At 54.5% G+C, this 26,937-nt stretch overlaps 1 protein-coding gene and 2 pseudogenes across 1 annotated transcript; 2 read left to right on the forward strand and 1 right to left on the reverse strand.

Annotated features, from left to right (window-relative positions):
- The first annotated feature begins 1,482 nt into the window (after nucleotides 1-1,482).
- On the forward strand, nucleotides 1,483-1,788 carry LOC148052682 (feather keratin Cos2-3 pseudogene; annotated as a pseudogene).
- Nucleotides 1,789-16,707: 14,919 nt separating this feature from the next.
- On the reverse strand, nucleotides 16,708-17,790 carry LOC148052683 (uncharacterized). The gene is made up of 2 exons (XM_087778635.1): nucleotides 17,739-17,790; nucleotides 16,708-17,288 (listed from the first exon to the last, which is right to left on the reverse strand). Exons 1-2 carry the CDS (start codon nucleotides 17,788-17,790, stop codon nucleotides 16,708-16,710), a joined length of 633 nt encoding a protein of 210 aa, XP_087634761.1.
- Nucleotides 17,791-20,702: 2,912 nt separating this feature from the next.
- LOC148052684 (feather keratin Cos2-3 pseudogene) lies at nucleotides 20,703-21,509 on the forward strand (annotated as a pseudogene).
- Nucleotides 21,510-26,937: the final 5,428 nt, after the last annotated feature.

Raw genomic sequence — 26,937 nt, forward strand, 5'->3', positions numbered from 1 at the left:
CATGGGCTGCAGGGGAACAGCCTGCCTCTCCATGGACTTCACCACAGACTGCAGGGGAATCTCTGCCCCAGCTCCTGGAGGACCTCCTCCCCCTCCTTCTTCACTGACCTTGGTGTCTGCAGAGTTGCTTCTCTCACATATTCTCACTCCTCTCCTCCAGCTGCTGTTGCACAGCAGGTTTTTTCCCCTTTCTGAAAGATGTTATCCCAGAGGCACTAGCAACATTGCTGATTGGCTCAGCCTTGGCCAGCGGCGGGTCCATCTTGGAGCCAGCTGGCATTGGCTCTCTCAGACATGGGGGAAGCTTCTAGCAGGTTCTCCCAGAAGACACCTCTGTGGCTTCCCTGCTACCAAAACCTTGCCAGACAAACCCAGGCCACAGGCAATGGGCAGCGGCTGAAGCCCAGGAGCCTGTGTCTGAAACTTCAGGAAACACTTTTTTTACTGGTTAGGGTGACCGAGCACTGGCATGCATTGCTCAGAGAGGTTGTGGCTTCTCCCTCCTTGGAGATATTGAAAAGGCGTATGGAGAGCGTTTAGGAGGAAGAGAATTGGAAGCAAGCAGTGCAGCCCACCTGGCTGGGAAGGTGGTTACAAGTGAAGAGTGGAGCAAGTTGGGAGGGAGGGAGGGAAAGAGAAAGACAGGGCACATCCTCAGCCAGGGAAGCCCTTGGGTGACCAGCCAAGGATTGTAGGGCTGGGAGCAGCTGGGCCCCTTCCTGTCAATGTGACCCCAGGCAACCCCACCAGTTTGCCCCAGGCCAACATCACTTCCTTGCATTAGACCCATCCAGGACTTGAGCTGCATCTTCTGCTGGCACTGACACATTCCTGCCCCAGAAAACCTGGGGGCTCTCAAGACCAGCACTCAGAAGAAGCCTCTGTGAGGCAACGAGTATGGCATTAGCCAGGAAATGAAGGGAGCATCCTGGAAAACAACCACCCAGCCCATGTCATTAGCCGGGATGTTTTCCGTTCGTCATGAGCACCTCTAGAAAATTGCCACTTGCGTAGAAGCTACGTGTGGGCCTGGGGCAGGTCAGGGCCACCATAAAAGCCAGCCCAGCTCCTCGCTCCCTCATCCCCTTCTGTCACCTCTTTCTCCTCAGGAACCAGGTGAGTCTGAAGCTCTTGCCCCATCTCCTCTTCTCTTCCTGCAGATGTGTGGTCCCCCATCCTATGCTAGGTTGTCATGAGGGGTTGAAGACAGGTGAAGGTCTGACTCCGAGAGTGATTGGCTGAGTGAGCTCTTAATTGAAGAAGTAGGTAGCAGCCTCATTGGGCCTAGTGACACTTTGACCATGCCTGGGTGAGGCCAAGAAACCCTTCTGCCTCACTGCTTCGTTTCTACCTCCTGGCTCAGCAGGCGACTTTGAAATGCTCGTGGTAGGGAGATGGACTCCTGGCAGACTGCTCCTCACATGTGCCTGTGCTCTGATTCCTCTCTGCCCTCTCTCCCAGGTGCACCTCCACCCTCCAGACATGTCCTGCTACAACCAGTGCCTGCCCTGCCAGCCCTGCGGCCCAACCCCGCTGGCCAACAGCTGCAATGAGCCCTGTGTCAGGCAGTGCCAGAACTCCACGGTTGTCATCGAGCCCTCTCCCGTGGTGGTGATTCTTCCTGGCCCCATCCTCAGCTCCTTCCCACAGAACACCGTTGTGGGATCCTCCACCTCCGCTGCTGTTGGCAGCATCCTCAGCTCTCAGGGAGTGCCCATCACCTCTGGGTGCTGTGACCTCTCTGGCATTTCCAGCCGCTACTGTGGCAGAAGGTGCCCCCCCTGCTAAAGCCACTTGTGACAATCCAGACAAGGACCAAGGAATCCGGGCCTAGATTCTGGACTGAGGACAGAGCTCCTGGCCATCGATTTTGGAGAAGCTGAGCATGCAGTGCTGCCCTTCCGGAGGAGGTGCAGCTGGGCCTCTCTGAAAACATGGAGTAACTTGCTTGCCTTCCACTCTCTCCCATCTCTTTCCTCTCTTCTGTTCTTCTGTTCTTCTATTCTTCTGGTGACCCCTCTCCCTCCATGGGGGACACCGATGGATGCCCTGTGGGATCTCCACTGTGGGTGATGGGCACAGACTTTCGGCAGCTGCCAGTGATCTCCCACCACCACCAGCTTCCTCTCTAAGGGAACTCATTTTCCTCTTCAGAGACATTAAAGTTTTCTGCATCACAGCCTCTGCCTCCACATATTCCTCTTATTGGTGGACGTTGCCTTGAGTTGCCAAGGAAGAAAGGCATTGCCTTGGCTGTCGGGGGGTAAGGTGAGGGAACAAGCAAACACAGGGCAGTGGGTCCCTTCCAGTCCCTGTCTCTTGGAGCTGAGGAAGACGTATTCAGCTCCTCCACAGCCAGTGGCCATCAGGCCCTGCATTCTGGCATCTCTGCTCAGATACGGCCCCTTGGCCTCAGAGCATGTCCTGCAGATGGGGAGCCCAACCACTGCTACCCTGCAGTGAGGAGCTTGGTGCTGCCGGAGGCTCTGAGAGGTCAGCAGTTCACAAACTTGTGCAGAAGGAAGATCCTCCTGCTTTGGACAGCCCTGTGCTGGGAAAAGCAGCTCAGTCAGAAGATGGCCCCAAAGGATGCAGGAGTGGGGATGGTGTGATGGAAAAGCCTTTACAACAGCCCCAGATCTTCTCCTACTCATCCTTCTACCTGTCTCCAGAATGAAGGGGCATGGCCCAAGGGCAAGGGTAGCAAGGAGAGGTCACCGCTCCACCCTCCACCCCCCAAACAGTTCCCTGCACAGCCCAGCAATAACACCGATGGGCAGGGCTAAGGCACCTCCCACTTTGATGTGGAACTCTGCCTGCTCAGGCCACACAGCAGGGCCCTCGTGCCTCCCTCACACACCCCCAGCTCCCACCACTCAGGGCACCCCAAGGACAGCAGCCAGTGTCCAAGCCCCCGCGGCTGCTCGCTGGTGCCTGACCTCTGCCTGGTGGCCTGTTCCCCCATTGAGATCTTGGATAGAGCTGTACAGCGTGGTACCACTGCAGAAGAAATGAGGCAGGGCTGGGGGAAGCCCATTAGGGAGAGAATGAGGAGGGCTCCAAGGATGGACAGAGTGCACTAGGGAGAGCACGTCCTCCACATCCCAGCACACAGCCACGCACCAGCTGGAGGGTCCACAGGTGTTGTGCAGGCTCCAGCCTTGGAAATTTTCAAGCCTTGACAGACACAGCGCTGACCAGCCTGATGTAACTCCCCCTCTCAAAAAAAAGGTAGAGATCAATGGAGTTTCTACTAGCTAAGTAGAATTTCCCAGCTTCCAAATTGCATCTGGAGCCCCGCGACTGCCCTGGAGGCTGCCACTGGACTCACTCCCACATGTCAGTACCTTTCCTCCATACCAAGGAGCCCCAAACTGAACACAGGACCCCAGGCACGGTCTCATGAGTGAATCAAGAGAGGAGAAGGATCACTTCCCTGGGTCTGCTGGCTGCACTTTTGCTAAGAGGTCGCAGAGTGCAGCTGGTCTGCCTTGCCCCAAGGGCACACTGCTGACTCACCTTCAGCCACTGGCCACCAGGCATCCCCTGTAACAGCATGTCTCTGAACAGTCTGATATTGCAGGCTTGACATTCAGCCGATTCCTAGAGGCAAGGAAAGAAAGGGATTTTCCCTCCTTGGGCTAATTTGGTCAGGGAATAAATCACAGGAGCAATCACGTCTCCTGCCAAGAGCCATTCCCTCCAACAACAACCCCCAGTGGATGCTGAGGGAAGCATAGGAGCAAGACAAGCAGGTAGGATACTTCTGCTGAGTATCCACTCCTGTGTCCCAAGTCCATGGGCATGGGCTTGCCTGAAGAAGTCGCACCCATACATGTCTCAACAGCTTTCCTCACTGGCACACAGGCTGGGGAGGCACAGACCAAGCCTAACCATAACCCACAGCATGATGTTGACTCTGCTTTACAGACAGGCTCCATCCATCCCTTTGGGTATCCATGTGGAGAACCCCTGGCTGCTTGTGCTGCCCTGACCTCCAAAGGCACCATCACAGAGGCAAGCATGCAGTCTGGCCAGTTGGAAGCCCATTTGAGGAATACCTGGAGAAGGGATCCTTTGCCAGTTCAAGACAGGGGCCTCTGCCTTTGCAGAAGCCAGGTTTCTCTCTCTGCTTCTGAAGACCAAGAGCATGGACTTTGAACATCTGAGTCAGCTAGTAGAGCTGTGCAGGCTTCCTGGGGACCAGCTGGACAGAAATCTCTCTGGCATAACATAGCAATTCTCTTTCTGACTGCCTCTGAGAGGCGATCTTGGCAAATGTGTCTTTACAAGGTGTGTACAAGCTTTCACCCTGTCTCCAGGACTTCTCCTGCACACCAAAATGCTCTCCATTTGGTGTGGAGGGAAATCCTCTACAACAGCCTACTAGCATAGCTCTGGAACCTATGGAGAGAACCTGAAGGTTTTGGCCACATCTACTTCATCGTCTCATGTCTGTGTTGAACTCGAGCTCCTGACTGTGCGGGATGGCTTCTGAGTACCAGAAGGGATCCCCTTGGGGGAAACGAGGGAGAAGCTTGGAAGAAGCCAAATGCCGTTTCTGATGCCAATGCTTGATGCTGGTGCCAGTACTGATGCTGCTGACAATGCCTGGTGGCAGGGGAACCTCCCTGGGGCCTGTGGCCAGGCAGGGCTGGGTGGGGCAAGGTGGTCCCAGCGAGCAGAGCAGCAGCTCCCCATGGCAGGCCTGGCTGGGGCTGTCATAGAATCATCTAATCATAGATCATAGAATCATAGAATGGCTTGGGTTGGAAGGGACCTCAAAAGACCATCTAGTCCAACGCCCCTGCCATGGGCAGGGACATCTCTCACTCGAGCCGGTTGCTCAAAGCCCCATCCAACCTGACCTTGAGCACTTCCAATGATGGGGCATCCACAACTTCTCTGGGCAATCCGTTCCGGTGTCTTACCACCCTCATTGTAAAAACTTTCTTCCTTCTGTCCAACATAAATCTACCCTCTTCCAGTTTAAAACTGTGTCATGGTTTAACCCTAGCCAGCAACTGAGCACCACACAGACGCTAGCTCCCTCCCCCAGTGGGATAGGGGAGAAAATCTGAAGAGTGAAAGTGAGAAAACGCATAGGTTGAGATAAGAACACTTTAATAATCGAAACTAAGAAAAGTAAAACTATAATAGGAGAAGTAACAATAATAATATTAACAACAACCACAGCAACAACAACAGCATCCAAAGTAAGTGAATCACAATGCAATTGCTCACCACCCATCGACTGATGCCCAGGATGTCCCTGAGCAGCCGTCACTCCCCTCCACTCAACTCCCCCAGCTTATGTACTGAGCATGACCTCCTATGGTATGGAATAGCACTTTGGCCAGACTGGGCCAGCTGTCCTGCCTGTGCTCCCTCCCAGCTTCTTGTGCACCTGGCAGAGTGTGGGAAGCTGAAAAGTCCTTGACCAGTGTAAGCACTGCTTAGCAACAACTAAGACATCAGCGTGTTATCAACATTATTGTATTTGTAAATCCAAAACACAGCACTATACAGCGACTAGGAAGAAAATTAACTCTATCCCAGCCAAAAGCAGGACAAACCATTACCCACTGTCCTGTCCGTACTGGCACCAAGAGTACTGGATATCTTCATTTATATCTTAGACAGTTTGCAGATGACACCAAGCTGAGAGGTGCAGTTGGTACTCTTGAGGAAATGGATGCCATCCAGAGGGACTTGGACAGCCTTGAGGACTGGGCCCACATGAACCTCGTGAAGTTCAACAAGATCAAGTGCAAGGTTCTGCACTTGGTTTGAGGCAATCTCCAATATCAGTACAGACTGGGGGATGAATTGATTGAGAGCAGCCCTGCAGAGAAGGGCTTGGGGGTACCAGTGGTTGACAAATGGGATGTGAGTCAGTAATGCGTGCTTGCTGCCCAGAAACCCTGAGCTACATTCTGAGCTACATCAAAAGACGCGTGGCTAGCAAGTCAAGGGAGCTGATTCTGCCCCTCTCCTCTGCTCTCATGACACCCCACCTGGAGTACTGCATCCAGTTCAGGGCTTCCCAATAAAGACAGACATGGACCTCTTAAAGTGGGTCCTCCAGGGGTTGACCACAAAAAAGAGCCGAAGGCTGGAACACCTCTCCTGTGAAGAAAGGCTGAGAGAGTTGGGATAGTTCAGCCAGAGAGGCTGAAGAGAAGGCTCCAGGGAGACCTCATTGTGGTCTTTCAGTATGGAAAGGCAGCTTCTAAGAAAGACGGAGAAAGACTTTTTACCAGGGCCTGTAGTGAGAGGACAAGGAGTAATGGTCCATCAGAGCAGCAACTGCTGAGCTCACCAGCCAACGATGGAAAATCCTGACACACGCCCATGCTTTTTCCACACACGGTACACATCTATGATGGCTGCCTGGTGGCTAACAACAGCAGCAGCTGCTTTAGCCTAAGCAATGCTGCAGCTGCTTTCTGAGAAGCTTTCTACCAAGCCCATCTGGCTGGCACCTTGCTTCCTGATGCTGCGCTTGCAGAGCACAGCCAGGAGCTGGACTCCTTCCAAGGGAGGCAGGTCACAGGTGGGGGGAGCTGAACGGGAGCTTTCCAGGCCAGGTGAGGACCCTTGGAAAATGCCAGTCCTTCTGGGAGGCTCTCAGGGCACCAGGCTTGTCCTCCTGGTGCCTGTGCAGTGCTGGGCACACCCTCCTGCCAGGACTCCTGTGGCTCTGGAGGCTGCTCCAGTGCTAAAAGCAGATGAGGAGACAGACTTCTCAGCAGTGCTGCTCCATGTGCTCTAATGAGCCAGGTTAACTGACGGATGCCAGGGCTTGGCTCAGGCGGTTTGAAGTCTTCTCCTGATGCCACCTGCTACTTAATATTGGTTTGGCTTTTGAAGAGAGGGTATTTATCTTAAGGCAACTTCATCAGGCCAGCTTCCTTTCTGGCGTCCCGGCCTCAGCCTTTGCAGCTGCAGGGCATGTGGCTCACCCCAGACGCACCACCCTTGGCTCCCGTGTGAGCGTGTCAGGGCAGCACCTCTCCCTGCATTGAAGCTGGAACAGGTCCCAGACCTCCACAACCACCCTACGCTGATCAGCAGGGATGGGCTGCATCTTGTCAGACTTTGGGATTCCTTTGAGTTGTTAGGTGGGAACCCCTGGAGCTGCAGCAAGAGCTTTGTCTCTCATGCACAGACTTTGCAGGTGGCTGGGCTGAATGTTCAAACAAGACCCTGTGGCTTGGGCCCCAGTACACCTTCTCTCTTTCCTGCAATGAGAACACAATCGATTAAACTACTTCTGTCCAACCCCCAAAAGCCCCAAAGCCCTCTGCTGTCATGAAATCCACCATGGATGGCTGGTGCCTGATTTACCTTCTTGGCACTGGGCTTTCAAGGACTTGTGGAAAGTTGTCAGGGGCACAGAGGCAGAGAGGTGGCCGGTGCAGTCCAGGTTTTCAGCGTGTGGGGAGAGGCTGTGCTTCCTCATGTGCATATGCATCTGGCTGTGCCTGTGGGCGTATTTGTGCCTGGGTGCTTGCATTTGTATGTTCATCTGCAAATGCACATGTGAGAGTGAGTGTCTGCCGGGGTGTGTGTGAACAAGTGCATTTCTGTGTGTGTCTGTGCATGTGGTTGTGTACACGCACAGTTTTGCAGGTGAGCAAGTAAGTGTGTGTGGTGTCGGTGCGCACGTGTGTGTATGGGCATCTGTCTGTGCAGACGTGCCTGTGTATGTCTGTGTGCTTGTACATGAGCATGTGCATATGTATCTACATGCAAGTGTGAGTGTGCAAGTGTGTAGAAGCACATGCAACTGCTGGAAGGGATCAGCCTGGAAGCACAGCCCATGTCTGCTTTCCTCTCCTTCTGCTCTCTCCTTTCCCTCCCACCTCCTTGTTGCCTTCTGATCCCCTTTGGCCTACCCACGCCATTCTAGGGGGGATCTGCTGCACCCTTCCCTCCTCAGTGCAAGCCAAGGGACGCCCTGCAGCAACTCTGCTACAGCCAAAGGGCACCACATCTCGACTCCCTGGTGCTCTCTTCACGGTGGCACTCCACTCGGAGTGACTTTGTTTTCGTCCTTTGTGTCATGGAAGTTCTGCTGCAGCCCAGCCTCTTTCTTTGTGGTGTCCTTCCCTCTGTGGACACTCTCCCAAGTGCTCAGTGAGCAAGGTGTTAGTCTAGGGTGATCAGAATAGAGGCAAAATGGAGTTCTTCACCTTTCCGTACTCTGGTACGGGGAGTGTGGGACACAGTGCTGTGGGCCCTTGGAAGGCCCAGCTGAGATGAAGTTAATTTTCCCCATAGACCTCATACTGCTGTGCTTTGTACTGATAGCTGGAAGGGTGTTGGTAACACACCAGTGTTATGGCTGCTGCTGAGCAGTGCTCGCTCAGCATCACGGCTGTATCTTGGGAGAGGATGTAGCCAGGACAGCTGACCCAGACTGACCAAAGGGATATTCCATACCATATGACGTCCACGCAGTGATAAAAGCTACGATAATGGGGGGGGGGGGAGGGCATTCGTTGTTTTACAGTGTTGGTCGTCCCGAGCAACAGCTATGTGTGCTGGGGCCCTGCTTCCCAGGGGTTGGCTGGACATCGCTGCTGATGGGAAGTAGAGAATAAAATCTTTTTGTCTTCCTTTTGCTTTTCTGCACCTGGCCTTTACCAATGCTTTCATTAAACTGTCCGTATCTCCACCCACGAGCCTTTCATTATATTTCCTCTCCCCTGTCCAGCCGAGGAGAGGGAGTGATAGAGCAGCTTTGGCGGTCTCCTGGCGTCCAGCCAGGGTCAACCCACCACAAAGGCACTGTTCCTGGGAAGTGAGGAAGGCTGCTCCAGAGCCAGTGGCCTGCCTTGCTTTGTCTCTCCCTAGAAATGCCTGTCCAGGAATTTGGTCTGGCCAGCGGAAACCAGGGCAGTTACCACCATGCAGAGCGCCTGGGCCTTTGGCAATTGGGGCTGTTCTGTGTGGTTTGCTTTGCCCCTCAGGCACAGACTTTGCACTTGGACTGGCTGAGCATCTGGAGAGAACCTGATGGCTTGACTCAAAGCCTGTTTTTCGCTTGATTGACTAGAGCAAAGAAGCCCACAAATCTCTACTAAAATGTGCTCTAGGGGCCTCTGAATGCGGCTGGCGAGTGCTTGATGTACTTAATTAGTCCTGGGCTCACAGGATTTTACTCACACTGGTTATGCAGGGCTGAGAGCAAGCCCCTGGCATCCTGATTCCCAGCAGGCTCTGCCCTACAGTCAGGATCAGCCATCTCCAGAGCCACCAGCACTGGCAGGTTTCAGAAAGAGGAGCTTGCCCTGCAGATGCCTGGGTGCACAGGGCAAGCAGTGCTGCCAGGGCAGAGCTGAGGGCCCCTGCACCCAGGATCAGCCTTGCACAGACACATCCCCGCCCTCCCCGGCCTTGTTGCACGGCCAAGGAAGCTCCCTGCACCAGGGGGTCTTGCCCAGCACAGAGGTACAAGGCACTGTCAGAGACCTCGACTTCCTCCAGGCTGTATTTCCCCGTGGTGTTCAGCAACGCGGTGAGACGGCCGCTCTGCTTGGAGCCAGCTGCTGCCTGACACGAGACCAGCTGGAAAGTCTGGCCTTTTGTCTGCTGGTACCAGAGCAAACCCCCAGAGCTGGAGGTCTGCTATGTGCGGGTTGTTTGGATGGTGTCTCTCGGCTTCACTGTGACTTGTCCTCCTTGCTGGGTGACGGTGCTCTGCCCCACGGTGCCTGGAAGAAAGCAAGGGTCAGCAGCTGTGCAGGGAAGGGGTCTGGGAAGCAAACCAGGAGTGGATGCAAAACCCTGGTGGAGAAGGCTCCCTGTCCCTTGCCCTGCAGTAAATTCCTGAGGCGTGGGGACAGGCAGGTGGAGAGTTGTTTTGGGCAGGAGCTCAGAGCTCTCAGCCCCGTGTGGACCCTGAGGAGAGCTGTGCTCGCTCCCTGCTCCTGCTCCTGCTCCCTGCTCCTTCTCCTCCCGCCCAGAGAACCAGGGAACAGCCTGTCATGCCTAACATGAGTGTGTGTGCTGGCACCAGCTCCCCTCCAGCTTGTTGAGGTGCCCGTGGAGCTAGGGCAAAAAGATCCATCCTGCTTCCCCAGCCCTGTCATCTCAGAGGGCTCCTAGCTCCCTGAGCATACACACAGCTGAGCTTGAAAAGAGGGAGCCCTGGCTGTTTTGTGAACCAAGAGAAAACTGGAAGCTATGGCAGGTATGTGCCAGGCAGGAGACAGAATGGGACAGCCTATGAATGTCAATGGGATGAGAGCTTTATAGTCCCTGGGGCAGCTTTGACAAACTCTGCTACTTTGCATTGGAAAGGGAGAAATGTGGGGCTGCAGAGACAGCTCAGGTCTCCTGTGGTGACATCCTGTGGATCAGAAGAGAGAGGCAGGGAGAGGTGGACTGAAGGGGAGAGAAAAGCAGGAGAAGGGCTGTGAGGTCTCTCTCCTCTCTCCTTTTGTACAGCAAGAGCGTCTTGAGAGAAGGTGTGCAAAACCACAAATGTGAGGTGACATTTCCCAGCACTTTCCTGTAATTTAAGAGTAGTTCCCTGCATGATCCTGATAAGGCTGGCAAGGGTTTCCTGGGGAAAAGAAGAAGTATGCATTTCTAGGAAGCCAGGACTTACCCAGCAGTTGTCCCAGGAAAGCGGTGAGGACGAGATATCCGAGGTGCATGGCGAGACCGACCCACCTGTTTGTTGAGTGAGAGAGAGTCAGAAAACCACCTCCCAGCCCCGAGGTAACAGAGCTGCCAGAAACGACTCTCTTCCTCTCAAAGGAAGAAGCGGGGAAGAGAAGTGATCTGTTCTTCCTGTGCCTGAAAGGCTCCTCCTGGGTTTCTCCCTCCTCCAGCAGCAACACCTGTGGCTCCCTCAGCCAAAGCCTTTCTCAACATTTCCACAAGGAGGGCTCCTGGGGGCTCCGGGGTCCCAGTCTTGGGAAGAGGCTGTTCCCAGGCAGCTCACAGTGGAGTCCTCACCTCCCCAGCTACAAGCCCCTGCTCTTCTGCACACCCACTGCTGGGCTATTTCGGAGGTCAGGGGTTTCTTCCCCAATGAACTTTCGTAGCTTCCCCTGGGGGCCTCAGCTCTCTGGGGATGTTGCTCTTTCTTCTGGGAACAGAAGTCTCTTCTCTTTCTCTCCCTTCTCCCCTTTCTTTCCTCAGCTGCCTGGGAACAATGTCTCTCCCTGAAATCCCCCCAAATAGGAGAGGAACCCTGCTGTGCAACAGCCCAGGGGTTCTGGCTGTGTCTTGTTCTGCTGGGATAATCCACCGTGCGAGAGAGGAACCTGGCTCCAGCGCTGCTGCTAGATGCCACAAACGCAGAGATGACAAGGCCAACCTGCTCCTACTCTAGGGGAAAGGGTGAGGGGTGTTGTGGTTTAACCCCAGCCAGCAACTAAGCACCACCCAGCCGCTCGCTCACTCCCCCCCCAGTGGGGTGGGGGACACAATTGGAAGGGTGAAAGTCAGAAAACTCGTGGGTTGAGATAAGAACAGTTTAATAATTGAAGTAAAATGAAATAGAATGGTGGTAGTAGTAGTAATAATAATAATAATAATAATAATAATATAATACAAGAATAATATGCAAAGTAAGGGATACACGACACAATTGCTCACCACCCACTGACTGATGCCCAGCCCGTTCCTGAGCAGCGATCACTCCCCCCCTGCCCAACTCGCCCCAGTTATATACTGAGCATGACATCATACGGTATGGAATAGCCCTTTGGCCAGTCTGGGCCAGCTGTTCTTCCTGTGCCCCCTCCCAGCTTCTTGTGCGCCGGGCAGAGCATGGGAAGCTGAAAAGTCCTTGACTGGTGTAAGCACTGCTTAACAACAACTAACACATCAGTGTGTTATCAACATTATTCTCATACTAAATCCAAAACACAGCACTATACCAGAGACTAAGAAGAAAATTAACTCTATCCCAGCTGAAACCAGGACAAGGGGTCAGCAGGGATGAGGGATCAGTGGGTCACCCCCACTCCCGGGGAGCACATGGGGCACCCACTGGAGTGCTGCACTGTGAGGGGTGGGGATAGGGTAGCCCTGCGCCCCGGAGCTGAAAGGGCATGTGAAGGGGTGGGGGTACGGCGGGTGGGGACCCCTACTCCCCTGCCCTTTCCACATGAACTCCAGAGGGATCCCATGCACCAGTCATGGCAGAGATAACAAACTGCTCATTATCGTTAAATCAACCTGACCTGAGTAGGCACAGATCTGTGCTGCGCTGAGCTGTAGATATCACTTGGCAAACTTGGCACCATTGCCACAAACACGTCCACGTGCTAAACCCCATCTCGAGGTCCACCTCATGCTCCATAACTCGGGGTTCCCAGCATCTGAAGGGGCATCACGTCACCCGTGCTGTCCCCTTTTACCTTCTTGTGCGATCTCCAATTAATGGTATTTTAATCAACTCTCTGTGGAGCAAGAGTCCCATTCCTACTGGGATCTATCTACAGTCATGCTCCACCCTCATCATGAAAAAAAACACAATTCCAAATTTCTAATAGGAATTTCTGCTCTTCCAGATTGTGTGCATTGTCTTTCTCTCTATTACTGTGCTCAAGAAGAGTTGGGCTCCATCTGGCTCTTCATCCTCCAGCCAAGTGTCAGAAGCATCAAAAAGCTCTCTCTTAAGCTTCTCTTTGGAAGGCTGAAGAAGGCCAGTTCTCTCAGACCCTCCTCATGCCTCGTGTTCCAGAAACACAGAGCTGGTAAAATTGGAAGGGACCTCTGGAGGTCAGTGGGTCCAAACCCCACCTCAAGAAGGGTGCCCTAGAGCTGGTTGCAAAGGACCACATCCAGGTGGATTTTGAGTATCTCCAAGGATGGAGACTCCACAACCTCTCTGGGCATCCTGTGCCAGTAGTCTCTCACCCTCACAGTGAAAAAGGGTTTCCTGGTGTGCAGACAGAGCCTCCTTTGTTTCAGTTTCTGCCAAATACCTCTTGTCCTGTCACTGGACCCCATGGGGAAGAGCCTGGCTCCGCCTCCTTCACAGCCTCCTGCAGGTGTTTGTACACATTGATGAGATCTCCCCTGAGACTTCTTTTGCCTTTGCTGAACAGGCCCAGCTCTCTCAGCCTTTCTCCAAACCAGGGATGCTCCAGTGTGTTCATCCTCTAAGGGGCTCCTCACTTGACTCTCTCCAGTACGGCAATATTTGGTAATATCAGCCTGTGACATGTTTTTCCTTCCCCAGTTGCTGGCACTCAGACCTTGCTTACACCCCAGTCCCTCCAGCTGCTGGCACTCAGACCAACAGGCCCTGTGACCAGTCACCCCTTCTCCAGTTGCTGATACTGCTAGCACACCCCCTGGCCCATCCAGTTGCTGGCACCCAGCCCTACAATCCCTATGGCCATTGCTTGTTTGCTCACATCTCTCTCTCACACCAGTCTCTCCAGTTACTGGCACTCACAGATGGGAAGTTGCACAGAAGGGTGGTTAGGAAAGGATTTGATAAGAAGGCAGGGGGGACTGTTGCGATCAGGCACAGGGCTCATCCCAACAAGTGCACTGACCAGCCCCTGATTAGGTGCAGGTACCTCTTTTCATCCTTCCTCCTCTCTATTGCCTCCCCTTGCTCCTCCCCAGGCCCCTCTTTCCCCCCACCTTTGACCCTGCCCCTAAGCGGTCCTTAACAGCTCTTGCCTAGTCCTGCAGGATCCCCCTCAAACATCCATCATCCTCCTGTGCCTCTTGTCACTTCCTGCCACTTACAAAGCTCAGCCTGTCCCACTTCAAAGCTACACCTGCACGTTCCTAATGGCCCATCAATTAGCAGCTGCAGAGCTCTGGTCTCCCTCCTTGTCTCCCTTATCACTTACTCAGAGATGGGTGTCCTGGTGTGCTTTCTTTATCACTTGCCCTTTTACTTCTGCTGCCCTTTGAAAGGAAAAGGCACTTGATCTGACAGCCTCAGTGAACCAGCCACTCTCACCTTCCTCATGCCCTGACAGAGGCCTCTGCTCAAGTTCCTCAGGTGAGCGCGTTCCTCAAGGTGCTGAAAGGCTCCTGGCCCCAGAGACAACTGGGTCTTTTGAGTCAAGGCTCTGGGGGGAAGCCCCATGTTGAGCTCAGTCTTTGAAGTGTCTCCCTGCAACCCCTGCAGCAACACTAAGCCATGGCAGTCACTTTTCAGGATGCCCGAGAAGTCACAAACATGAAGGAAAGGGAAAGCTTGGCCAAATGAGCAATCAGTTTCAGATGTAACGTGGGTATGCAAAAGAACTCGGGTCACTTGGAATGTGTGGAATGAGATGGTCTGCACTCCCAAATTCCAGCTTCTTTATTTTTGACCCACCCCATCTGTCCTGCATTTCCTGCAAGACCCTGAAACCTCTCTCACAGGTCTTTGTGCAAATCCCAGCATAAGGATGGAGCTGAAGTGCAAACCATCGCTTTCTTACCCATCCAGGTTGGCATGGGGCTTCTCATCCACCTGCCAGTACCTCACAGAGACACTTGTCGCCAGGTGCCTCACTCTCTTTGCCTCCTTCTCTTTCCTTCTGGCCCATCTCTCCTTTGGACATATTCCTCATCCCCTCGCTTCCACAAAGCCTGAACTTTCTTTGTCACCTCAGAAGGTCTCACTGCCAACACCTGCTGTTGTGGCCTACTGAGGTGACATCACTCCAGTCCTAAGAACATGTTGGCCTGCACATCCCGGGAATGCAGCTACCAGCAGTTTTTGTGGTGGGCAAAGAACCCAGAAGGACTCAGGGCCAGAGGCAGTCCCCCAGGCCAAGCACTGCTGAGTCCTCAGAGCCATGAAAAGCAGGCAGATGGCTCAAGCAGTGGAATATGAACTCTGGTCCAGTGCCTGCCTGATGGGTCTTGCTCACCTGCTGAGGCTGTCACTGATCCTCAGGTGCAGGGCTAGGAGGACATTTTCCTTCCTTGGGCTTCTCTGGCTAGGAGGTAAAGCCACAGGAGCAGTCATGGCTCCCACCATGAGCCCCCTTCTCCAACACTGCTCATTGCTGGACACTGAGTAAGAGCTGGAGAAGCAGCTGGGCTACTTCTCCTGAATACTCACTGCTGTGTCCCGTTCAGTTTCAGTGGCTCAGGGTCGTTCCTGAGTCTGCTGTGGCAATGCGGCCTCGTGGCAAGGAAGGCCAACAGCATCCTGGGCTGCAGCAGGAATAGCGTTGCCAGCAGGACAAGGGACCCGATCCTTCCTCTCTACTCAGCGCCGGTGAGGCCACGTCTGGAGTGCTGGCTCCAGTTCTGGGCTCCCCAGAAACTGTGACCCTTACTGTGTTGCAGGTTTGCAAGGGCTAAAGGCTGATTTTACAGCACTGGGTCGTCCTTTTTGGGGCAGTGAGGCCACAGCTGGGCTTCTCACCGCCCTCCCAGTCAGAAGGTGCTTGAGCATCCTCTCAGGCAGACATACCCTGGTGTCGAAGCGCTGCCTCTCAGCTCCAGGTCTCATTGCCAAAGGGGCCTGGGGCACCTGAGAATTCCTGTAGGAGCCTGAAGGAAGAGATCAAGCAGTCTGCTGTCAGGCAATAGGAGGCTGCAGGCTCTTCTCCTGCTTTTGGCTCCTCCTGGACATCACAACCAGTACAACCAGCCCCCAGCAAGGGAGCAGTGTCCATGCTGAACTTCTCCTGCCATTCAGTGCCCAGCCAGAGACAGGGGCCTGCACCCACCTTTCTCGAGGATGGAGACAGACCCCTTTGAAGCCTCCGACATGCTCCCTGTCCCCACAGGGGATTCCCCTCCCCACTTAAACCTCTCAACTCTGAGCCACTGTGGCACTGAGCACTTGAAGGCCTGTGACCTCGACATCCCCTTCTCCTGTCAGTCTGGAGCCTGAACTCCTGACTCCACGGGATGACTTTGTGACGCGAGCAGGATCCTTTTGAAAGCTCCGGGAAAGCCTGTAGCTGGAGGACTCCGTTTTAAACGGTATATCCGAGCTCTTACAAAGTAACAAACTGTGAAACCCCTTCTGGTTGGTCTTTCCTAAGTCAAGCTTTGCATTAGCAACTCAGCCCTGGAGTCCCTGAGTTTCCAGAGCAGAGGAAAGCACCTGCTCAGGGCTCCCTTAGCTGAGCCAGTGGGGAAAGGCAGCAGACCGAGCAGAGGCCCTGTATGCTCCATGCCAGCAGTGGCCGGTCCAGGCAGCAGGACCGAGGGCTGCCCGGCTGCCCGGGGGCAGGAGGAGCTCGGCTGCCCACCTCCCTGTGCAGAGCAGAAAGGCGCTGCTCCTTGCCGGGAGCCAGCGGGGCCAGCGGCTGCACTCGCTCCTGCCCAGGCACCGCCGGACACCGCCACCGCTCCACTCGTGATTCCTGCCTGCCGCCGCCTCCGCCAGTGTGGCAGGGGATTTCTGTCTGCGTGCCGCTGGGAGTGCGGGCATTTCCTAATTGCCCCATTCCTAATTGTCTACTTCAAAAGCCCAGAGAGCCTGTTAGCGGTAATAGCAGCCTTGGGTGGAGATCGTGGTGCAGGTCCTTGGGAAGGGCAAAACCACTGGGCATCTGTCCCCTCTGAGATGCCTTTCTGAGACACTGCTGGCAGGCCTTTCCAGCCAGGCCAGAGGATGCCACGTTACCCAGAAGGCTCGGAGCCCTCTGTGGGGAAGCAAGAGAGCCCTGCGGGAAACCCCCTACTCCCCTCCCTGCCTGGCACAGACCGTCTGGGTCTGCGTTGGCAGCGCTGCCCGAGGGGGGCTCTTTGGTGCCTTCAGGAGCACGGATCCGCAGCAGCCCTCAAGGAGAAGAGGTGCTGAGCCCCGGCACTGGCTCCAAGGAGGACCTGGCGGTGGCGGTGGCGGTCGGGCGGGGGAAGCGTCCCGGGGCCCGGGGCCGGGCGGGGCCGGGCGGGGCCGGGCGGGGCGAGGCGGGGCCGGCGAGCGGAGCGGCAGCGCCCCCTGGCGGGCCCGGCCGGGGCTGTCCCCCCGCCCCCGCCGGGCCCGCCCGGCCCCGCCCGCGCCGGTTCGTGCCCGGCCGCAGCCCCGGCTCCTCTCCCCGTGCCTCCCACGGCGCAGTAATACACCGCCGCGTCCCCGCGCCGGGGCCGGGCGAGCCTCAGGGCGCTGGACCGGCGGTCTGCCGACACACACAGCCGCCCCGGCGGGTTCTCCACTGCTTTCTCTCCAGTGACACCTGTTACAATGTGATGCGGTGCCTGGTCTGGAAGCTGACGGTACCAGTGGATGGAGTCGGTGTTTTTTATGTTGGGGTGTGAGCAGTTGATGCTGATGGCGGTGCCCTCGGAGGTCTCTGCCGACGGCTCCTGCTGCACCTGGGCTCTGCCCGCAGCCACTGCCGAGGAGAAAAGAAGAATCACTTTGCTTCAGGAGCAAATGTCATGCTGCAGGTGGCAGAAGACAGCAGTGGAGAGACGATGGGGATATGGTCCAAAAACCATTCACGGTCTGAAAACAATGGACGGAGAGATGATTTCTCCAAGGGACAAGAATGGATGAGGGATATTTGCGACAGTCAGAATGAGGAAAAGGAGAAGGGAATGAGGAAAAGAGATTGGGTGGGAGAAATGGATGGATGGATGCACGGATGAAAGATTGTAAGAAATGGAGTAACAGAGTAAGGCAGGCAAGCTGGGAAGGAACGAGCACATTGGGAGCAAAAGGGATGACTGCAGAAGGGAGGAGAGAGAGAAACTGAGGCTCATGAAGGCAAGTTGTGGGCCCAGCCCCGACCCCGCGCAGCCCCCGGCCCGGCCCCCCCCCCAGCCCCACCAGCCCCGCGCACCCAGCAGCACCGCGGCCAGCCCCGCCAGCCCTGCGCCCCGCCACCGCCGCATCCCGCTGCTGCGCCGCCCGCGCCTCGCTGCCCCCCGCCAGCCCCGGCTCTCGGCTCCGGCCCGGGAGCCTCCTCTCCGCTGCCTCGTCCCCTGCCCTGCCCTGCCCTGCCCTGCCCTGCCCTGCCCTCTCCTCTCCTCTCCTCTCCTCTCCTCTCCTCTCCTCTCCTCTCCTCTCCTCCGCTGCCAGCTCCGCCCCGGGGCTGAGCCCTGCACCGCCATGGGCGTGCGGGGGTCAGGGAGGGCAGGGGCAGAGTCAGAATGCAGGTGAGAAGGGACCTCCAGAGGTCATCTAGATCAATCCTGTGTTCGGAACAGGTCCCATTAGATCAGGTTACTCAAGGTCTCATTCAGTCCAAGTTAAACAGTTCCCAGGAGGGAGATTGCACAGCCTCGTTTGCAAACCCGTTCCAGTTCTTTTTACTTCTTTTATCCTGTTGCTTAATTGGATTTTTCCATGTTCCAGCTGTTGTTCATTTCATCTACTTCTTGAAGGGACTCCGTGTCAGCTGGACCAGAGTCTAGGTCCATCTTCCCTGTCTCCTCTGAACAAGTAATTGTAGAAAGTAAGAAGGTCTCCCCTGAGCCATCTCTTGTCCAAGAGGAGAAGACCCAGTTCTCTCAACATCTCCTTGCATGTCATGTTTGTCAGCCCCCTAATCGACTTGGTGGCCTTTGTTGGGCTCGCCTCAATATGTCAATATCTGTGCTGGAGTGGGGAGCCCCAGCCTCGATGCAGGACACCAGAGGAAGTCTCAAATGGGACTGAGGGGCATGGTCACCTTCCTGGACCTGCTGGCAACACTTTGGCTACCACAGTTCAGCATGCAGTTGCCCTATTTTACTGCAAGGGCACACTGTGGTCTCATGTGCAGCTGGGTGTCTACTAAAACCACACATCTTTTTCCTGTGGATCAAAACCTTCCCTTTGCTCTTTTTGGCCTTCATGAAGTTCCAGTCAGCCCATTTCTCTATGTTTACAACTCTTTGAGTCTGGTAGTCCAGCCAAGTTCCCACCCACCTTGTCATCCTCCAACTGAAACCTTTCATCTCCAGTTTGGTCATAAAGGCACTATGGGAGAGGATGTCAAACTTCTGAACTCCAGGTACACACATCCCCTGCCTTTTTGTTGCCCAGAGTGTCCATTACCTCATGAGAAAGCAAGGTGGTCGGCCCTTGGCTACACTAGAGCCTCAGCTCAGAAGCAGCTGCATGGAGAGGGGAATCAGCCCTGCCTGAGCTCTCCCAGCTGAGCTCCCTGGCACTGATCTCACTGGGGACACTAAAGGGAAGGGGGGAAGCCCTCGACTGCATTGCCCCCAAGTTGGACCTGAGCCCAGGCAGACAAACATTCAGGAGGGGAGATGGGCTCAGGAGCTTTGCAAACTGTGCATAGCCCTTGTTTGAACACCATGGGAGACCATCAGGCTTTGGATAAGGTGGCCTCAAGCCCGATGTCCCTTCCCTCCCAGGGGCAGGTGCTGGGCACTCAGACCTAGATTGCAATGCAGGGCATGAAGGTCCTTGTGGGCGGAAGACCAAAGCAGTCATCAGTTCTTTGGCTTTCCCTGTGCAAGCCACAAGCTCTGTCCTTCCTCTCACATAACAGTGACATCAGGCTCCGTGTTCCTTTCGCTCAGGACCTGTTTGGTGCGAGGTCTCAGTCCCTCCCTGACACAGCCAATGGGCTGCACAAGTACATTTGGCATTGATGTGGACACGAGAGGGGGCTGTGTCCCAACCCAGACACCACTGAGACTATGGGAAGCAGATGGCCAGCACTTGGTCAGCAGGATTCCTCAGCCTTTCTCCCTGCCCATACAGCCAACCCCATCCTTTTGAACTCTTTAGCACTGGGGAGAGCTGCCATGTCCTGGCCTGGAGAGGCAGGCAGTAGGCACTGCCAGCCGTGCTGAGGCACTCCCACTATTGTAGACACTGAATTAAACTATGGATCCAAATTGATGTGAAACCACATCTGCTGTGGCCCGAAATCAGCAGCAATGGAGTGTGAGCTTTGGAGGGGCAGGAAAAGGAGGTGTCAGGAGGCAGGGGCTGCATTTCAGTGCCTCTTCCCTCAACAGATCTCTAGCAGGCTGGTGCCATCACTGTTCAAGTGCACTCAGGCTTCTTCTGACTCTGGGAACCTGCTGCTCTGTGGCCATCATGAAGAGAGCAGTGGAGAGTGTCCCTGCCATGAGCAGCACATTCCCTCGTGATGAGGGACACACAAGGTGTCACACACATGCACACGCTCAGATATGGGTGTGGAATCACGCACAGTTTTCTTCTCCCACGTGCATCCACACAAACACAGCTACACACAAGTGCACACAAGACAGGAACACGACCAATCGTGGGCTCTGCTGAGGACAGCCAGGGACAACCATGGCAGGACTAGAGCATTGCGGGGAATGCAGGCCCCAGGCATGCCCATGGCATTGCTTGTGTGCTCACAGACTGCACAGAAAGGGCACGAGTCAAAACAAGCCAGAAATTTTTCCTAAGGGCAATGTTGGGCAGGATGGGGTCAAAACCTGGCAGCACAATGCACACACCTGGGGAGGCAACAACAAGTGACCATTGGGACGGGAAAGAGAGGGACAGGGAACTTCCACATGCACAGGAGAAGCTGGGTGTCCAGCTGAGGATTGCTGGAGCCTCTTCCTGAGAAAGACACTTGAAACAGCCCCACCAGAGTCACCCAGGCTGAGGTCACTTGCCTGCCCTGAAGCCGTCCAGAACTTGAGCTGAGTCGTCTGCCAGCACTGCTGCATTCCTGCCCTAGAAATCCTGGGGCCTTTCATCCCTGTACTCAGAAGAAGCCTTCATTGGGGAATGGGCATGGCCCAAATCTGGAAATGAAAAGGCAGCAGTGCTGGAAACCAAAGCGCAGCCCATATCATTAACTGCGATGCTTTGCATTGAAGAGGAGCTTGTCAGAAAATTGTTACCTCTGCAAAGGGTGCCTCTGCTCCTGCGGCAATGGAGGGCAGGTATAAAAGCCAGCCCAAGTCTCTGCTCTCTCATCCACTTCTCCTGCCTCCTTCTTCTTGGGAACCAGGTGAGTCTGAAGTCCCTTCCCTTCCTCTTCCAAAGTGAGATCTCTCCTCGATGGACATCTCAGGTGATATTGTCTTTGTCCTGGGCTGGGCCGTGGAGCTCCTTGTCATGGCAGAGGGTTGTGGGGAGAAGGTGTGCTAGAGAGAGGCTGGGATGTGGCTGAGGGGGCTTTTGGTTGAAGAACTAGCAGACAGTCAGCCTGGGTTAGGCTGTTCTTTGTAGGAAAATGAAGACCGTGTGTCTCCTGGCACAGTTTCTAGCTCACCATCAGTAGTGGCCTCGGCTGCTCCTCACCCACGCCTGTGCTCTGCTTCTTCCTTGTCCTCTTGCCCAGGTGCACCTGCAACCCAGAGACATGTCCTGCTACAACCCGTGCCTGCCATGCCGGCCCTGTGGCCCGACCCCGCTGGCCAACAGCTGCAATGAGCCCTGTGTCAGGCAGTGCCAGAACTCCACCGTCGTCATTGAGCCTCCTGCTGTGGTGGTGACCCTGCCCGGACCCATCCTCAGCTCCTTCCCACAGAACACCGTTGTGGGATCCTCCACCTCCGCTGCTGTTGGCAGCATCCTCAACTCTCAGGGAGTGCCCATCACCTCTGGGTGCTGTGACCTCTCTGGCATTTCCAGTCGCTACTATGGCAGAAGGTGCCTCCCCTGAAAAAGATGCTGGGAAAGCCTCAGGGAGACGCCTCAAGGAACTCAGAACATGGTGCTGGGCAGAAGACTGAGGTTTTGGATGTGTTTTAAGAATAGCTGAATGGCTTTGCCTTTCTCTCCCTTTTCTTTGTTTGCTTCGGTTCCCCTTGGCAGCAAGGTGCCATCAAGGCCAGCCTGGTGGGGACCATCTGTCTCCTCTCCCTCTATGGGGCAGGCAGACAGACAGACATCATGCAGGAACTTCTGCACAGCAAAGGGCCTCAGACTCTCAGCTGCCCCTGGGACTCTCTGCACTGGCAGCCCCCACTTGAAGTTTTCCTCTTTTGACTCATTAAAGTTCTGCTGCATTCAAGCCTGGCCTCCATGTGCTCCTTCCCTCTCTGGACACTCCCCAAGCTGCCAGGGGAGAAGGGTGCTGGTCAGGGGTGGAAGGGGGTGAGGGCACAAGGAGACCCTTCTCCATTCACAGAGGCATGGGAGGTTTTCACACCCTGCAGCGGCTTCCTCTTTTGGGCACCATGCCTTGGAGCTGAGGAAGTCACCCCTGGCTGCTCTGCTGCCAGTGAGCATCAGGCCTTGCCTTGCCGTGTCTCTGCCCACAAATGCCCAGAAAGGCAGGAGGCCCTGAGGGGTCAGCAGCGCCATGAGCTCTTGAGGAAGGGCGTTCCTCTTGCTATGGCTGGAGCTGCACTGGGGTGGCAGGGAGGGGTTTGTGGGGCTCTGGGAGATGATTTGCTTGGCAGAATGGCAAAAGTGGTATAGCAGGGAAGAGCCTTTGGGATGGCCCATAGCTGCTACTCCTCCTTCATTTCCCCTCCACCACCCAACGCAGAGGCCATGGCCAGCAGGCATGGGCGGGAGTAGCAGGGAAAAGTCGCCCATGCTGCTGAATGTCTTGAGGCTGGAAATTGGAGCTAAGCATGTTGCAGCTGAGGGCTGTCAGCACAGAAATGGGGGCAGGAAAAGGTGTATTTCTGTGGGAGAGCAAATTGCTCTGATACAGAGCATGCAGGAGAACGTGAAGACCAACAGGGATGAGGGTGCTGGGTGCACTTCCCAAGAGAGCTGCAGGCAGGTGCAGAGCTCTTGACTGCTTCATTGGTCTCCCCAGAGTTTGTGCTCAGGAATTGGCTGCCATTCTGTGGGGAGAGGCGTCTTTTACATCTATATCTCATCCCTTCTGATCATTGGAAATGTTTCTTGGCAGCCACTACAGTCTCATATCCTATTTCCTGCATGAAAATCCAGATGGCTTGACAAAAATGTTCCAGTGAAAGAACAGAAATCCCCACAGCACTGTCCTCTACCAAGAGGGAATTATGGCTAACGATGCGTGTCTCAGAATGACTGAAGACCAAAAACTTCAGTCTCTCTTCTCCAGTGTCTTCCTTCCAAAGATGCTGGAGAGCTTCCTCAGACCAGGGGGCATATCCATCTCCTTCCACAGCTGCATGGCCCAGCTGTACTCCTTGCAGTGGCTGGGCAGAGACCAATGCTTCCTCTACACTCTCATGTCCTATGGCCACTGCTTGGCTATCTGCAACCCTCTGTGCTATGGGGCCGTCACACAACGGACTGTGTGTGTCTGGCTGGTGGCAGGGCCATGGCTGGCCAGTTCCCTGCCTCCTGCTCTGCATACAATAATCACCTCCCATTTGATATACTGTGCATCCAGGCACATCGGCCGCTTCTTCAGTCATCCGCCAGATCTCCTGGCCATGGCTTGTGCTGGCACTTCTGCCAACAAGGCTGTGATCACATTCAGTACTGGTGATGTGACCCTGGGCTGCTTCCTTTTCATCCTCACTTCTTACAGGTGCGGAGCAAAAGCCATCCTGGGGCGATGCTGGGCAGAAGGCAGGCACAGAGCTGTCTCAGCCTGTGCTTCTCATTTCACTGCTGTGGCCGGTGTGTGTTCACCTACATGGCAAGTGACCTCAAAAGAGTCACTAGACAGAGCAGTGGCTGTTCTTTACACCGCTCTTACTCCCCTGCTGAACGCCTTGATTTACACCCTAAGAAACAAGGATGTGAAAGCTCCTGGTATTTGTTCACACGCAAGAAACAACTGGCTGGGCTGTAGTGTTTGACAGTAGAAATGATGACTAGAACAGTTTCCTTTGATGAAAATGATCAAAAGCTTGACTGATCAAAATGGGGCAAGTCTTCTGTGAATGGGATCTGCACAGTGTCCTGTGCCCTGTGGAAAGGGCAACACTTTTCTACCGTGGGAGTGACGGAGCACGGGAATATGTTGCGGAGTCTCCCTCCTTAGAGATATTCAAAAAGCACCTAGACACGGTCCTGGGCAAATGGCTCGAGGTGGCCCTGCTTGAGCAGGGGGGTTGGACCAGATGACCTCCAGGGGTCCCTTCCAACCTCAAACACTCTCTGGTTCTTGCATTCTGTGAGAGCTGCTGCTGTAGAGCAGCTCAGGGTTCCCAGCACCTGAAGGGATGTAAGGTTATCTGTACTATCCTCTCCTGCTTTTCTAGTCTTAGTGCTAATAAATGGCATTTTGAGCAATGCTTTGAAGAGCCTGAGTGCCTTTCTTACTGGGATCAGGCAGTACCCTTGCTGGTGCCCCAGCCTCAGTGTTTGCAGCCTGTGGGGAGTGTGGCTTGTCCCAGGCACACCACTCCCTGCAGCCATGTGAATGCATCACTGAGGAACCGCTCCCTTTGCAGAGCTGGACCTGGTCCCACACCCCCATGTCTTCTTAAGGAGATCACTGAGGACAGCTGGGAGCATCTAAGGCTGGAGGAATACTTTTCACTTTTCATGGGGGAATTCTTCCTGTCTGCAGCAATATGGACGTTCTCTAGTTTTTATGTCACCCTTTATACACACAGACCTGGGGCATGGAGAGCCTCCATGTCTGGCAAGCCCGTGGCAGATTTCACTCCACTGTGGTTTCTCTCTCTTTTCGAGCGAGAAAACAGCTGACTGAACCACTGTCAACCTCTTGAGCTCACTAAAGCTGATGGTGCCTGATTCCTTGCCTTAACTGGAGGGTCTGAAGGACTTGGCTAGAGTCATCCTGGGAGGCTGAGAGCTGGCATCAGGCATCCTGGTTCTCAGTGGTGTGTGTGCACGTTCATGCTCACATACATGTTCATCTGGCTGTGGTCACGTGTGCTTTTGCATGTCTGTGTGTGTGTGTCTGGAGTAATGCACATGTAAGTGTGAGCGTGCACAAATGTGTTTGTGTGTCTTTGGCCACATCTCTTCATGGGTGTGTATGTGTTTTAGCACATGCATGTGCCTTCATGCAGGTGAGTATGGACAGGTGTGATGTTGGTTGGCATATATGTAGGAGTGTGGCAGGGTGTGTGTGGATATGTGCTTTTATGCGTGCACATAAATCTGTTTATAGATTTTTTTAAAATCTGTGTAGGAGCACGCATATGTGTAAGCATGTGTGAATATCTGTGCGCACATGTTGGCATGGGGGGTGGCTGTGCCTCTGTCTGCACATGGACACCTTTGGCAACGTGTGTGCACACACCTCTTTGTAAGTGCACACGTATGACTTACTCTTTGGGTGCATGCAAGCTCAGACATGTGGTTGTGCTCGTGTGTGAGATTGTGTGTGCACACATATCTGTATGTGTGCATGCCTGTGAGTGTGCGTACCTACCCCTGTGTGCATACAGGTGTGCGTGTGTGTGCAGCCATGAGGGTACGCCAAAGGTCTTGCTAAAGTCCAGGTACACCACAGCCAGTGCCCCTCCCCTTCCCCACAGCGCCAGTCACCTCCTCATAGCAAGCAGTGACGTTGGTCAGGCATGATTTGCCTTCAGCAAACCCATGTGAGCGGCTCCCAACCCCCTTCTTGCCTTTCATGAGTTTAGAGAGGGCTTCTGAGAGTATTTGCTCCATCTTCCTTCCAGGGACTGAGCAGAGACTGTCCAGTCAGCTCTCTGAATACCCTTGGATGCATCATCCAATGAAGTTGTGTATGTCCAAATGGTAGTAAGAGTTCCTTACTTCTTTCTTGTGTTGTGAGTGCTGTTTCATTCCCAGAGAGTCTGCTGGGAGGCTCAGAGATGCGATGGGCCTGAGGAGAAGCCATACCAATAAAAACTGAGGAGAGATAGGCATCAAGTACGCCAGCCTTTTCCCTAGCATTTCTCACCAGGTCCCCTTCCTCACCGATCAATAAGCCCGCATCTACTTAGCCTTCCTTTGGCTGCCAGTAGACTTGCAGATACCTCTCTTGAGTCCCTTCACCTCTCTTGCAAGTTTCCACTCCGGCTGTGCTTTGGGTTTTCCTGACTCACCTTTCCACATCCTGGAGTGACCACCCACGTGCTCTCAGGAAGCTGTCCTTGAAGGTTAGCCAGCTCTCCTGGGACCCTGTGTGCCCCGGGGCAGTTTCCCATGACATCCTGCCAGGTAAGTAGGTCCCTGACGACACTAAGATGTGCTCTTCTGAAGTGCGGGGCAGTAATCCTCCTGGTTGTCTTGGTCAGTCCTCTGAGGATCTTAAGCTCTGCAGTCTCATGGTCATTGCAGGGGAGGCTCCCCTGGAACTTTACATTGTCCAACACTTCTTCCTTAACTGTGAACAGCAGGTCCAACAGAGACTCTCCCCTAGTCCATTCCTGGATTGCCTGCATCAAAACTTAGTCTTCCGTACACCCCAGAAATGTCCTGGTTTACTCGTGCCCAGCCATTTTCTTCCTGCAGCAGACACTGAGGTGGTAAAAGGCACCCATGAGTACCAGGGCCTGTGACTGTGAGGCTTTCCCCAGCTGCCTGAAGAAGGCATCATCTGCCTCCTCTTCTTGAGCAGGAGGTGTGTAGCAGACACGTAACTCCACCACCACCTGTGCCACAGGGGAAGTGCGAGAGCCTCCTGGGGCATGCTGTCCCCCATGCGTACTGCTTCTACCCTTTGTACCAATCCTGCTCTTCAGACCATGGTAGACCTCTGCCTCCATACCTACTTTAAATTCCTCCTTCCCAGTTTAGCACGCATTTGCAAAGACATTCCTGCCTCACCTTGTCAAACACATTGCACCAGTAGGACCAGTCAGACCCTCCAAGAGGGTCCTGTGGGGACAGAAACCACAGATGCTGAGTGCTGCCGCAGCCCTGCTCCTGCAATGCACACTGCCCAAATGAGCTCTCAATGGAAAGGGATTCTCTTCTGACTTCAGTGCCATGCTTTGTATCACAGGCTTAGTAAATATAGGTAATTAAGGTGTTGTGAGGGAAAGGGAATAAGATCCCTTCAGTGGATATGTCTTTTCAGCCCTGTGGGACCAACTCAGGTTCCAAAGACATCCTCGTGCAGAGGCTCTTTCAGCCCAAACTCGCTGCCCTGGAGGGAAGGACCTCACAGAATGGTCTTTGTTCTCAGCAAAATTCATAGAATCATAGATTCATAGATTCATAGAATGGTTTGGGTTGGAAGGGACCTT

Source organism: Nipponia nippon, unplaced genomic scaffold, assembly GCF_047370975.1.
Source record: "Nipponia nippon isolate SJK-2023a ecotype South Korea unplaced genomic scaffold, ASM4737097v1 scaffold_45, whole genome shotgun sequence".
In the NCBI taxonomy this organism is placed as follows: domain Eukaryota; kingdom Metazoa; phylum Chordata; class Aves; order Pelecaniformes; family Threskiornithidae; genus Nipponia; species Nipponia nippon.

Bases quoted from the DNA above. Each gene is read 5' to 3' on its own strand.
- LOC148052683 (XM_087778635.1), bottom strand. From the start codon at position 17,790: ATGCGGCGGTGGCGGGGCGCAGGGCTGGCGGGGCTGGCCGCGGTGCTG. The intron at 17,289-17,738 runs GTGCGCGGGGCT...TCTCCTCGGCAG, and splicing joins GCTGGCCGCGGTGCTGCTGG to TGGCTGCGGGCAGAGCCCAG.